The sequence below is a fragment of the Gopherus flavomarginatus genome, chromosome 3, assembly GCF_025201925.1.
Source record: "Gopherus flavomarginatus isolate rGopFla2 chromosome 3, rGopFla2.mat.asm, whole genome shotgun sequence".
In the NCBI taxonomy this organism is placed as follows: Eukaryota; Metazoa; Chordata; order Testudines; family Testudinidae; genus Gopherus; species Gopherus flavomarginatus.
In genome coordinates, this window is record NC_066619.1 from 238,978,090 (window position 1) to 238,992,132 (window position 14,043).

Below are 14,043 nucleotides of genomic sequence, written 5' to 3' on the forward strand. Positions count from 1 at the left end.
TTTCGCGCCCTTTTTCCCTGGATTGGTCTGGCAGACGCCATAGCATGGCAACCATGGAGCCCGTTTTGCCTTTTGTCACTGTCACCGTATGTGTACTGGATGCTGCTGACAGAGGCGGTACTGCAACGCTACACAGCAGCATTCATTTGCCTTTGCAAGGTAGCAGAGATAGTTATCAGTCGTTCTGTACCGTCTGCCATGCCAGTGTAAATTGGCGATGAGATGACGGTTATCAGTCGTTCTGTACTGTCTGCTGCTGTCATGGGTGCTCCTGGCTGGCCTTCGCTGAGGTCGGCTGGGGGCGCAAAGACAAAAATGGGAATGACTCCCCGGGTCATTCCCTCCTTTATGTTTTATCTAAAAATAGAGTCAGTCCTGCCTAGAATATGGGGCAAGTGTACTAGAGAACCAATGTACCAGAGAACCAGAGAGCACAGCCACTCTGTGTCAGATCCCGCAGAAATGATGAGCTGCATGCCATTCTAGGGGGTGCCCCTGCAACAACCCCACCCATTGCTTCCCTCCTCCCCCAACCCTCCTGGGCGACCGTTGCAGTGTCCCCCCATTTGTGTGATGAAGTAATAAAGAATGCAGGAATAAGAAACACTGAGTTTTTAGTGAGATAAAATGAGGAGGAGGCAGCCTCCAGCTGCTATGATAGTCCAGGCAGGACATTAAATGGTGGGGGGGAGAGGAGCCCAGCATCTCGCTGCTATGATAGTCCAGGCAGTACAGAATCTTTTCTTTAGACATGAAAGGGGAGGGGGCTGATGGAGCTCAAACCCCAGTTGCTATGATGAAGACAGTTACCAGTCATTCTGTACCATCTGCCGTGAATGACCGGGAGTCATTCCTATTTTTACCCAGGCGCCCCCGGCCAACCTCACCTGAGGCCAGCCAGGAGCACTCACGGGATGATGACGAGGACGGCTATCAGTCATTCTGCACTGTACCGTCTGCCACCGGGGAAGGGAGGGGAGAGGATGCTGCTGTTCAGTGCCGCAGCACCGTGTCTACCAGCAGCATGCAGTAGACATACGGTGACATTGAAAAAAGTCAAGAAACAATTTTTTTCCCTTTTCTTTCACAGAGGGAGGAGGGGGGGTAAATTGACGAGATATACGCTGAACCACCCCGGAGAATGTGTTTGACCCTACAGGCATTGGGAGCTCAGCCAAGAATGCAAATGCTTTTCGGAGACTGCGGGGATTGTGGGATAACTGGAGTCCTCAGTACCCCCTCCTTCCCTCCATGAGTGTCCATTTGATTCTTTGGCTTTCCATTACGCTTGTCATGCAGCACTGTGCTGAGTCCTTGCTGTGGACTCTGTCTATCATAGCCTGGAGATTTTTTTCAAATGCTTTGACATTTTGTCTTCTGTAACGGAGCTCTGATAGAACAGATTTGTCTCCCCATACAGTGATCAGATCCAGTATCTCCCGTACGGTCCATGCTGGAGCTCTTTTTGGATTTGGGACTGCATCGCCACCAGTGCTGATCAGAGCTCCACGCTGGGCAAACAGGAAATGAAATTCAAAAGTTTGCGGGGCTTTTCCTGTCTACTTGGCCAGTGCATCCGAGTTCAGATTGCTTTCCAGAGCAGTCACAATGGTGCTCTGTGGGATACCGCCCGGAGGCCAATACCGTCAATTTGCAGCCACACTAACCCTAATTCAACATGGCAATACCGATTTCAGCGCTACTCCTCTCGTCGGGGAGGAGTATAGAAACCGGTTTAAAGAGCCCTTTATATCGATATAAAGACCTTCATTGTGTGGACGGGTGTAGGGTTAAATTGGTTTAACGCTGCTAAATTCGGTTTAAACGCGTAGTGTAGACCAGGCCTCCGTGTTCTTCCCCAGACATGGTGTTGAAATCAGATATAGCATCAGCCCTTGTGGTGGGAAGATGGAGGGGAATGCTGCAAAGAATCTCACCATAAATTCCTATATATTTATGCCTACATTTTATAATTCAGTTGCTCAAATAGAAACATTTTTCATATCAATTACATACTGCTTCTGATTTTATGAGAACAGGTATAAGTGTAATGGTTTAGGGAGATTGAAAATAGTAAGCAATTATAGGCTCGGTAGTAAGAAGGACTAAAATGTACAGCTTGAGAAAATGGAATTGTGCATGAACCTGAATATAGTGGAATTCTTTTGCATTACTAAGTTCTGTTTATTATAATCAAACTGCACTTTGACTTACAAATATCAAATACATTTTCTTTTTTTTAATAGCAAATTCCAGATGTGTCGCCAACGGGTCGTTATACAACGTTGGTTCCTCTGTTATTTATTTTAGCTGTAGCAGCAGTCAAAGAAATCATAGAAGATCTTGTAAGTATTTAATACAATTATTTCCTAAATAAATAACATGTAATATTTATGCATCTCTAAAATTAAAAATAATTGCATATATCTACATTCTCAAGTTACACAACATGTAGTGCTTGGTATGAGGAAATTCTCCTAAACCCTAGAAATATGTAAAATATCTTGCTTTAAACAACAGATGAAAACCTTGAACAATGGTGGAGATAGTTTATGAAAATATGTGTGATACCAGGAGGTGATATCCATGTGGTAAATTGTACAGGACTGTGATAAATGTATTGCTATTTCATACTAGTTCATTTGATCACATGCCTATAACCTCATTACCTGCCACCAATCCATCTCCTCAGGACTTATTCTAATTTTCTAAACAGCTTCAAATAGCATTTTTGTATCATCTTTCTAGGGAAATATTTCCTTCTCCCTCTAGATGTAGAATCCCTTCTCCCCTAAATTACTTCTGAAGTCTGATGGCTTTCAAGTCTAATATCTCATGTCCTTTCAGGGTTAGAAATAAGAATTTTATACAGTCATAAAGAAGAAATCCCCAGCTTTTCTAGTGTGTCCCAAACCCCTTTCTATCAGCATAATTGCATCCACAGTAGGGGAGTTGCACCAGTGCAGGACCGGTGCAACCATTTAGGCAACCTAGGCGGTCGCCTAGGGTGCTGGCATTTAGGGGGCGCCATTTTCTTCGGCAGCGACCGCGGTGGCCAGATCTTTGGCCACCCCGGTCACCGCCGGCATTTAGGCAGAGGGAGCTGGGGCAGGGGAGCGCAGGGAGGGCCGCCTGCAGCAAGTAAGAGGTGGGGGGGCAGCACGCAGAGGAACTCCCCGCCACATCTCACCCTTGCCCCGCCTCTCCCCAAGTATGCTGTGACTGCTTCACTTCTCCCACCTCCCAGGCTTGTGGCGCCTAAGCTGATTGGTGCTGCAAGCCTGGGAGGTGGGAGAAGTGAAGCAGCCACGGCGTGCTCAGGGTGCTCGTGGGTGGAGCAGAGGTGAGCTGGGGCGGGGGGAGTGTGCCTCAGGGTGAGGGATGGGGTGCTGCCGCAAGGGGGCACCTCAGGGCAGAAGAGGGAGGAGCTGCCGCAGGGGAGTGGGCCCCTCAGGGCAGGGGTGCAAGGGGGAGGGCGGATGGTGGAAGTTTCGCCTAGGGCGCTAAACATCCTTGCCGGTGCACCGGCCCTGCACCAGTGTAGTGAGATCTCTGCAAAATCAATACCACTGTACCAAGTGACTGGAGGATACCTAACGTTAATCAAGATTAAAAAAAAAAAAAAAAAAAAAAAAAAAAAAAAAAGCTCCAGAAGCTATCCTGGCAATTACAGGCAGGTAACTTTAGTACCATGCAAAGTTGTTGAAACTAATGTAAAGAAGAGAATGATCAGACCCATAGATGAGCACAATATGTTTGGGAAGAATCAACACAGCTTTTGTAAAAGGAAATCATTCCTCACCAATCTATTAGAATTCTTTGTGGGGGTCAACAAATGCATGGACAAGAGTGATCTTGTACGTAGAGGTAGCGTACTGAACTTTCAGAAAGCTTCTGATGAGTTCTCTCACCAAAGGCTCTTAGGCAAAGTACACAGTCATGGGATAGGAGGGAGGGTCCTCCCATTGATCAATAACTGGTTAACAGATAGGAAACAAAGGGTAGAAATAAATGGTCAGCTTGCACTATGGAGAGAGGTAAATAGTGAGGTCCAACAAGGATTTCTGCTGAGACCAGTCCTTTTCAACATTTTCATAAATGATCTGGAAAAGGGGGTAAACAGAAAGGTAACAAAGTTTACAGAAGTTACAAAATTATTCAAGATAGTTAAGTCCAAAGTTGACTGCAACGAGATCTCACAAAGCTGAGTGAGTGGGCAACAAAATGGTAGATTGACTTTCATGTTGATAGATGCAATGTAATGCACATAGGGAAAAATAATCCCAACTGTACATACAAATGATGGGGTTTAAATTAGCAGTTACCTCTCAAGAAAGAGATCTTGAAGTTGTTGTGGACAGCTCTCTGAAAACATCTGCTCAATGTGCAGTGGCAGTCAAAAAAAGCTAAGAGAATGTTAGGAACTATTAGGAAAGGGATAGATAACTGAAAATATCATAATGCCACTAAATAAATCAATGGTATGCTCACACCTTGAATACTTTATGTAGTCTGGTTGCCCTATCTAAAAACAATATAAAATAGAATAGGAAAAGGTACAGAAAAGGTAAAAAATTATTAGGGTTATAGAACTGCTTCCAAGTGAAAAGAGATTAAAAATAATGGGACTGTTGAGCTTAGAAAAGAGATGACTAAGAGGGGATATGATAGAGGTCTAGAAAATCATGAATGGTATGGAAAAAGTGAATAAAGAAGTATTATTTTCCCCTTCACTTAACACAAGAACTAGGGGAACTAATAGGGAGCAGGTTTAAAACAAACATAAGGAGGTGCTTCTTCATACAATGTACATTCAGTTGGGAAACTCATTATCAGGGGATGTTGTAAGGCCAAAAGTATAACTGCATTAAAAAGAGAATTTGATAAGTTCATGGAGGAGACATGGGATGGGTCACTTGATAATTGTCCTGTCCTGTTCATTCCTTCTGAAGCATCTGGCACTGGTCACTGTCAGAAGGCAGGATACTATTCTAGATGGACTATTGTTCTGACCCTGTGCAGCCATTCTTGTTTGCCTAGAAGAGAATCATGCAACAGAACATTGATCAATATGCTGCTTCTTGTCTAAAGGACTCTCAAGAACAAGGAGGTGAGGCTAAAATTATTCTTAAAGAAGAACTCTATGCAGCCCCAACATATGGTCCCAAGAAGCCTTGGAAAGATCAGCCATCTTGATCTTGGCCTTAGCAGTGGCTAACTGTGGTACTCCTGCCTCTCATATGGCCGCTTCACAGAAGTCGCATTGTTTTTCTGGAATGAGGGAAAAAGGAGCACTGCTCTGGTCAGGACTTCAGACACAAATCACCCACCCCTGACTCGAACTAAGAGACTTAGATCTTCTCCTTAGGCTTCCTTTGCTAGGACATGCAGTCTAGAGCTCCTCTTCTGTTGCCTCTGCACCAAAGGGCACTGATGGCTCCTTCATTCCAAAGGACCATGCTGAGTTTGGCACTGTGTTGGTACCAGCTGCTCCAGTGTCATCCCTTACACTGAGACCCTTGGCAGCTACCACCTTGCCTCTGTATCAAACACTTCCTCAGTATGGGGTCCCCACTCTGATACCAGACATCTCGGCTCTGGAGAGCTCAGCACTGAAGCCTTTTAGGCTACGTCTACACTACACACTAGTGTTGGTGGCATGTAATGTACATGTAGCTACATGCTGCAGTGAAATCAGGCTGCATCCGCACTGTGGTGTGTAGCTGCACATATCCATATCCGTCAGTGGGAGGCAGCTGGGAAAGGCTTCAGCAGCTCCCCACTGCCTGAGACTTTCCCTTAAGTGGGGAAGGGCTCCAGCTTTACTCAGTCTGTCCCTGCAGCGGGGAAGGGCTCCAGCTGCAGACAGCTGCCTCAGAATCTTTCCCTGCTGCCTTCCCCCTTCCAGAACCTTTCCCCACTGCTGAGGTCTTTTACTGCAGAAAGAAAGGCTCCAGCAGCAAGGAGGCAGTGGAACAGTACACTGCTAAAAATATCAGTGTAGACAGGGAGGCATGGTATGGGTGAGTAGAGAGCTGTGTAGGGTATGTACACAAGTACATACCCACACCTTTCAAGTGCATCTTTCCTCACCTAATCTGTGCCTCATGTTCTGCACTGCTATTTATACCTTGGTTGGGGCTACGCAGATATGTATGCTACATGCTGCTGAAGAAAGCTTGAAATTTAGAGGTAACCTTTCCGTTGGCTTGGAGTTTCGTGTCCTAGATTGCCTGGGAGATGTGATTCTGACCCAGCCATTTCCTTCAGCTTCATTCCATTGTATACCACATCGACCCAGGGCTGACCCTCCTCTGGAGGAGACCTATTCTTATTTGTCCTCCTTACCCAACAGCACTGGGGGGTTCTTCATTTAGGTAACCCAGTGACAGGTTCTGCCTTAGCTGGGATTGAGATAGGCAATCTGAGACTCTCTCTAAAGCGATTCAGTCTCTGTATCAGCTTGATTAGGCTACACCTAGCAGCCATTTCTGTAAAACACCCACTGGTGCAGAATTACACTGTATTTGCTTGTCTTATGGTAACAACATTTCAAAAGAGCCTCTCCCATGTTTTTTCCCTCAGTCAAGGAGCCTCTCGCTCCGCTTGGTCCTAACTGGTCTCATGGGGTTGTTGTAATGCAAATTTGTAAAATAGTTTAATAATCTGTAATAACAAATGTTAGTAAATGTTGATGGGAAAAAGATAACAGAAGTCCAACTCAGACAGCTACATAATTTTTGTTTATAAAAATTAGTAAAAGGGAAAAGCAAACTGAGTTAGTATAAACAAAAGAGCCATAGTAATATAATTTAAGGACTGTGTTCATACCATATCTAGTAAATAAGGAAAGCATGGGTCTGGAAGTTAATGGACTAAACTTGGTATGTTGGAAATTAGATCCGATTGATTAACAAAATAATGAAAGTATGGACTATACCACCCATCATTCCTCTGTTGTGGCCCTTACAAAACACTTTTTGGGGATGGAGACTGGCTAATTGACTGGAAATTGCTGGAGGAGCAGGAAGGCATCAGACCTCTCTCATCCTGCTTTGCTCCAGGGACTTTTTCCTTTGCCAGGGGATCCCAAAGGTCACTGCATCATCGAGAAGTCCAGGCCTTAACACACCAATGGGGACACCTGGTCATAACTGCCACACCATCAGAGACTTCAGTCAGGGACACACAGTATCTTGCTTTGTTACTCTTTCCATTGTGTGTTCCTTTCTGCCCCACTATTTTCCTTCGTGTTCTCTGTCTCCCTCTTTTTTGACTTTCTGTCTGATCTGATCCCAAGGTTGGCTGTACCACATAGCACCACCACCATGAGTTGAGACAGCCCATCCAGCTCTACTCAGTTCTGCCCAGCCTAAGGGGGACCAATAAAGGAGAGGGACTAGACCAACCAGATTACGTTCCATGATCCAGAGCACTGCTGTAATGGTTGACCTGCCCACCCAAAGCATCTATCTGTAACTGTCCTGCCTCCTGTAATATCAAGAACATCAGCAAAAGCTGTATTTTCTCCATCTTTACTATCCTCTCTCTTCTTTCACTCATGCCTGTCTGTTTGTCAAAAGCAAGAGAAGTAACCATCTTTCACATCTTGGAAATGAGCCACAAAACTAATCCCTCCCTGCTAAAAAGTGTTTTCCAACTCAAATAAGGGACTACAACTGATAGCGAAGTCCCATTTGAAAAGAGGATGTTTATTGGTTAAGTTTGTCTCATATAATTATTTAATTTTAGTTTTAAACTGCTTCATAAATTTTTGTAGTTTTTTTCCTTTCTTTTCCATATTTTAGTTAGAGTTTCTTAATGTGTTTGCCATGAAACTAACAAACTGAGGTCTCTATATACCAAACCCTGTTTAAATTGTTTAAATGATGGACAATTTCAGAGTCATGCTAACACCTTTGACTCTTTGGGCCCATGTGTTCCATCTAAATTAATACAGTAGGGCCCCCTAATAAACCCATGGTAACCTCTTTCCTATATCATCTCTCCATAAAGGCAGCATTCTTGGTAACTATCGCCTCGGTTGGAAGAATAAGTGCCTCCTTACACCATATTCTGTAAGGACAAAACCACACTTAGGCATCATCCTAAATTCTTGCTTGCCTAAGGTGGTTTTGGATTTTCATTTTAACCAATCCATATGCCAGGTAGCTTTCTTCCTGAGACATCACTCTACTGCAGCCAAAATGAAACTACACACCTTGGATGTGATGAGAGCTTTATATTTTTATCTGACAAAGCAAAGCCATTTAGAACATCCCACAGATAGTTCATACCTTTCTCAGGAGCAGTTAGGAGCCTGTTTTCATCCAGAGATCATCCAAGTGGTTTTCAGACTGGGTCAGGACTTGCTATCGGAACAAATAAGATCCCTAAGGGCCTATTTGGCTAAAGTGCACATAGTCTCCAGAGCTTCCCTTGCAAATATTTCAGTAACTGATATATGGAGAGTGGCTTCAATCAACACATTCACCTCTCACTACTCTCAGGTCCAGCATCCAGATCAGATGCGACATTTGGCAGGGCTGACATAAATTCACTATTCAGTTAAGGACTTCTCTCACTCCTCCTGTTGAGAGAACTGCTAGTTAGTTGTCAAAAGTGGAATTGGTGTGGACATCACTCGAAGAAAGAATGATTACCTACACTGCAGTAACAATGGTTCTTCTCTGAGTGCTTGTTCATGTCGATTCCAATCAGGTGTGTGCGCATGCACGGTAGCCAGAAGATTTTTCCGATAGCAGCATCTGTCAGGTTGGTCTGGGTGCCCCTTGGAGTTGTGCCTTCATGGTGATTAATATAGAGCCCTGCCAACCCACCAGCTCCTCAGTTCCTTCTTATTGCCAGCGACAGTAGGCTGGAACTTGCCAGAGCCCTTGCTTTAGCAAGCGTGTTCAACTCCAGTTGTTTGTACATAGTTAGTTTATCTTAGTACTTAGTAGTTAGAGTTGTTGAGGGTCTCTAACCCTCCTTCCAACTCCCCAGAGGTGTGGTATGCCGTGATCCCCGGGGTTTAAAAACTGTGTGGTCTGTGCAAAGCACATGCCAAAGAGCGATCCACGCTCCTTGTGTTTACAGTGCCTAGAGGGAGGGTCACCAAAAGGATCGCTGTAAGATCTGCTGCAAGTTCTGCCCTAGAACTCTTAAAGAAAGGGAGCAGCGACTTGAAGTGATCCTCATGGATGCAGCTCTATGCTCCCATTTAGACCCGGGCTTGGGACCTGGCTTATTGCACTTCCTCATTGATGTGTAGTGCCCTAGTGCCATCATCCAGTTCGATGCTGAGATTGGACTCATCCCGGGGTGCTTGGCCCCGGCACGGCACCTCCCAAGGTCCAGTAGAGAGCAGGCTGTGATCTCACTCGCTGGTGCCTCAGAAGAAAAAGAAGCTGGACAGTCAGTCACCTCCAGCTAAATCTAAGTGAGACCCCAGGCGGGCCACAGCTCAAGATCCCCCATTAGAGTCACATCGACTCCTGCCCAGGCGAGGTATTTTAGTCCAGGCCCTCCACGTTCACCGGTCTCTATGGGCCACCAGCTTCTGCTTCCTTCAACGCTGGAAGCTTTTGAAGTTCCTCGGGATCTGCTGCACCTTACAGCACTGTTCTTGCCCTGTAGGAGGGAGGAACCTCTGACGCTGGCAATCCCACCCCGCCCCCAGGTGCAGTCAAGAGAGAAGCAGGCAGTGATCTCCAGGCATTCCTCCTCTCCATGTCGTTCAGCACTGGCCCACTCAGACAGAGAGCCTAGTCACTCCCCAAGCTCTTGATGCACCGAAGCTCAGCTCCTCCGTGGTCTTCAGTCTTGGAGACCTCAGAGTCAGAGTCTGACTCCTGTCACTCGGAGGAGTAGGAGCTGATGATTGAAGTCAAGGCGAGACAGGCAAGAGCTCCAGGCATGACCACCACAGTGGCAGAATCCACCACAGTGGCCATTCTGGACCCCTTGGGCCTTTCACCAGAGCCAGGGAGGGATCCAAGGGCACTGCTCCACATTGTCTTCGGTGACCTCAGCCACATGCATCGCACCGTCAACTGTGCAGCTCGTTTTGGTATCTACTCACACGCCTCGACACTGGTGACACTTTAGACCTCAGCTCCGACAGCATTTTTGGCACTGATGACAACCTTGGCACTGAAAGTGGCACAGACAATGGCCCTGCCACCTTCATTGACTCAGGCAGCACATTTGGCACCAGTGGCACCATCAGTGTCTCCAATGCCCATACCAAGCCAATTTCAGCATTGACAGCCCAGGTGCTGATGGGCACTCCATTGGCACCATTGTTTTCCTGAGAGTTGCAGGACCCCTTGGGAGCTGATGGCAGGGAGCAGCAGCTGCTTATAGGGACTTTCTCCTCCTCATCTCTGGACAAGGCATAGGGAAGTGATAACCCTGGTGCTTGAGGACAGCAGGGTGTTACAATAGTTGCTGCAAAGGGTTGCTCAGGGTCTGGGCATTAAGGCTGAGGAGATCGTCAAGGAGGCTGATCCCATGGTGGATATCCTTGTCCCCACGGGATCTTCTCATGTTGCCCTACCACTTATAAAGACTATTGTGGCAAGACCAAGACCCTGTGGCAGACCCCAGCTTCCTTGCCACCCACTGCCAAGCGCAATGAAAGACATTATTTCATGTCCTCCAAGGGGCATGAACATTTGTACTCCCATCCACCTCCCGACTCTTGTCGTGGACACTGCTAATCAACATGAGCAGGGCCCTCCCCTAAAAACAGGGAGGCTAAGTGACTCCACCTTGTTGGGAGAAAGGTCTACTCTGCAGGGGGTACTCTTATAACAGCTGCTTGGTGATGGCCAAATTTGCAGAGCTCCTCCCTTCAGACTCCTGAGCCTAGTTCTCGGCTTTGGTGGAGGAGGCAAAGCTAGTCTCCCGGGCTTCCCTCCAGGCCATGTTGGACAGTGCTGGTGCCGCCACCAGGGTCATGGCTACTGGGGTGGCCATGAGAAGGGTCTAAGGGCTCCCTTATGAGGTCCAACAGACCATTCAGGACCTCCCATTTGAGGGCGTGACTCTTTTCTTTGAAAAGACAGACAAGAGGCGGCATAGCCTGAAAATTCTGAAAACTCACAAGCCACACTCAGGTCTTTGGGCCTGCACACTCCCACCACACCGCAGAAACACTTTAGGCCACAATCTTCTTTGGGGTTCTATCAGCAAAACCCCCAGGATGGTTCTTGGAGGAAGAACAGGAGTGACAGGAAAAGACAACACTCATCCTCAGGCCAGGGCTCTGGCCAACCCAAACCACCTTCTGGCCCCAAACTGGCCTTTTCAAGGTGCGGTGGAGGATGGTGCACCAGAACAAAAGCTGGATCTACCCTGCTTTACCTTTTCCTCCTGACCGTCCCCTTTCTACCGTGCATGGTCCTGTATCACTTCGGACTGCTGGATGCTCTGCATGGTAGACAGAGAATACTCCATCCAATTCTGTGCCCTCCTGCCCTTCCACCCTCCTTCCCCGTCCCTCTTCAGGGACCCTTCTCATGAGCAGCTCCTTATCCAGGAGGTGCAGTTGCTTCTACTTCTAGCGGCAGTGGAGGAGGTTCCTCAGGAGCACAAGGGTGTGGTATTTCCTAATATTGAAAGCCAAAGGCTGCCTCCAGCCTATCTTGGACCTGTGAGAACTCAACAAGTTCGTGAAAAAACTCAGGTTCCACGTGGTCTCTTTGGCCTCCATCATCCCCTAACTGGATCCAGCAGACTGGTATGCCACCCTTGACTTGAAGGAAGCATATTTTCATATTGCAATTGCTCAGCCCCCAGGAAGTACCTCAGGTTTGTGGTCAACAGCACCCACTACCAATTTACCATCCTTCTATTCGGCCTGTCCACAGCACCTCGAGTCTTCACCAAGTGCATGGCAGTTGCTGCATTCTTGCGCAGGCATCGGGTACAGGTGTTTCTGTACCTTGACCACTGGCTGATCAGGGGCCACTTCAGGACCCAAGTGGAAGGTCAGGTCAGATTCATCAGAGCCACCTTCGACAACCTGAGTCTTCTTCTAAACAAAGCAAAATTGACTTTGTCATGGTTCACGTCTGTGTATCGCCCAGCCCGGGACAGCTTGTACAGGACTGTGACCCTGCCTTGCCAGGTCCTTGACTCCCTCCTGTGGTGGCTCAACCCTCAGGAGGTATGTTCAGAGGTCCCTTTCGGCACTCTGCAGCCATACCTGTTGCTAGTGACGGGCGCATCAGACTTGGGGTGGGGAGCACATCTGGGAGACCACAGGACTCAAAGCCTCTGGTCTCAGGTGGACCACTGCATCAATGTTCGAGAGCTCAGAGTGGTGCGCCTAGCATGCCAAACCTTCCGGGCATAATTAATGGGACAATGAGTATTGGTCGTGACTGACAATACAACAGCAATGTTCTATATTAACAAACGGGGCTGTATGCTCCTCTCCCCTGTGCCAGGATGCCCTCATGCTGTGGGACTTCTGTGTAGACCAGAAGTCGATACGCCTGGAAGTGTTGTACATCCCTGGAGTACAGAATGAGCTGGCGGACCGCCTCAGCAGGTCATTTCACAGCCACGAGTGGTCCCTTTATCTGGATGTTGTGATTTCAGTCTTCCAGAGGTGGGGCTTTCCCCAGATAAAACTATTCACCATGCGACTCAACAGGAAAGTGCCAGCAGTTCAGCTCCTTTCAAAATCACAGCCCAGGCTCCAGCACAGATGCATTCCTCCTCCACTGGAGAGGTTCTCTCCTATACGCCTTTCCACTCATACCACTCATTCACAAGGTACTCCTTAAGATCTGGAGAGAACGAGCGAGCGAGCTCATGTCATACTGATACACTAGCCTGGCCCCGTCAGCACTGGTACACATCTCTCCTAGACGTGTGTGGAAGCCCCGATCACCCTGCCGCTCTTCCTGGATCTTCTGAGACAAGATCACTGTCGTCTTCAACATCTGAACCTCGAGACGCTTCATTTCACAGTGTGAAAGCTCCATGGTTGAATCCAATGGAGCTTTCCTGTTCAGACCAGTTTGGACAGGTCCTCCTTGGCAGCAGTGGAAGAGATTTTCAGTCTGATCAGTGCAGTGCCATTTGTCCCCGACGCTTATTCTGGACTACCACCTCCATCTGAAGCAACAGGGGCTTTTGTTGTCATCACTAAGAGTGCACTTAACTGCCATCTTGACCTTCCACCCAGGCACGGAGGGCCACTGTGTTTGCTAACGCTATGGTCAGCTGGTTCTTAAAAGGGCTCAACAGGTTATACCCTAATGTCAGCCTGTTCCTGCCTGGGACCTCAATCTGGTCCTTTCTAGGCTCATGGGACCCTCCTTTGAACCATTAGCAACATACTCCCTGCTCTACCTCTCTTATAAGGTGGCATTCCTGTTAGTGATAACTTTGGCGAGCAGTGTGTCTGAGCTCAGGACCCTAATATCAGAGCCTCCTTACACCATGTTCTATAAGGACAAGGTTCAGCTCAGGCCTCATCCTGCTTTCCTCCCAAAGGTTGTGTTGCAGTTTCACATCAACCAGGACATCTTTCTCCCAATATTCTACCATAAGCCTCATTCTAGCGGCAGGGAGCAGAGGCTCCATTCTCTGGGTGTCCGCAGGGTGCTAGCCTTTTACATCAAGAGAACAAATTGTTCAGAAAATCGGTCCAGTTATTCGTGTCAGTGGCTGACAGAATGAAGGGTCAGCATGTGTCATCACAGCACATCTCATCATGGATAGCGTCCTGTATTCATGAATGCTACAACCTGGCAGGTGTTCCTGCACCTCCAATCACTGTGCACTTATCAGAGTGCGGGCTTCCTCAACAGTGTTCCTGGCTCAGGTTCCCACTCAGGAAATCTGCAGGGCAGCAACGTGGTTCTCCATCCATACTTTCACCATGCACTATGCGATTACCCAGCAGGCCAGAGACGATGCGACCTTCGGATGAGCAATGCTCCAATCAGTGGAAGACTCCGACTCCATCACCCAAACTTGGGCTTGTGAGTCACCTGATTGGAATTGACATGAACAAGCACT

The 14,043-nt window shown here is 47.5% G+C and overlaps 2 protein-coding genes across 5 annotated transcripts in view; one reads left to right on the top strand and one right to left on the bottom strand.

Annotated features, from left to right (window-relative positions):
• LOC127048267 (uncharacterized) overlaps window positions 1–14,043 on the bottom strand; it is a 426,185-nt gene that overhangs the window by 302,447 nt on the left and 109,695 nt on the right. The gene's annotated exons all lie outside the window — the stretch shown is intronic.
• ATP8A1 (ATPase phospholipid transporting 8A1) overlaps window positions 1–14,043 on the top strand; it is a 267,561-nt gene that overhangs the window by 38,409 nt on the left and 215,109 nt on the right. For 3 of the 4 annotated variants that reach the window (XM_050947405.1, XM_050947406.1, XM_050947404.1), the window contains exon 4: window positions 2,247–2,345. In XM_050947405.1, coding sequence (XP_050803362.1) covers window positions 2,247–2,345 — 99 coding nt within the window. Of the gene's footprint in view, window positions 1–2,246; window positions 2,346–14,043 lie in introns of those variants that run through there. The other variant, XM_050947408.1, reaches the window with a different exon arrangement.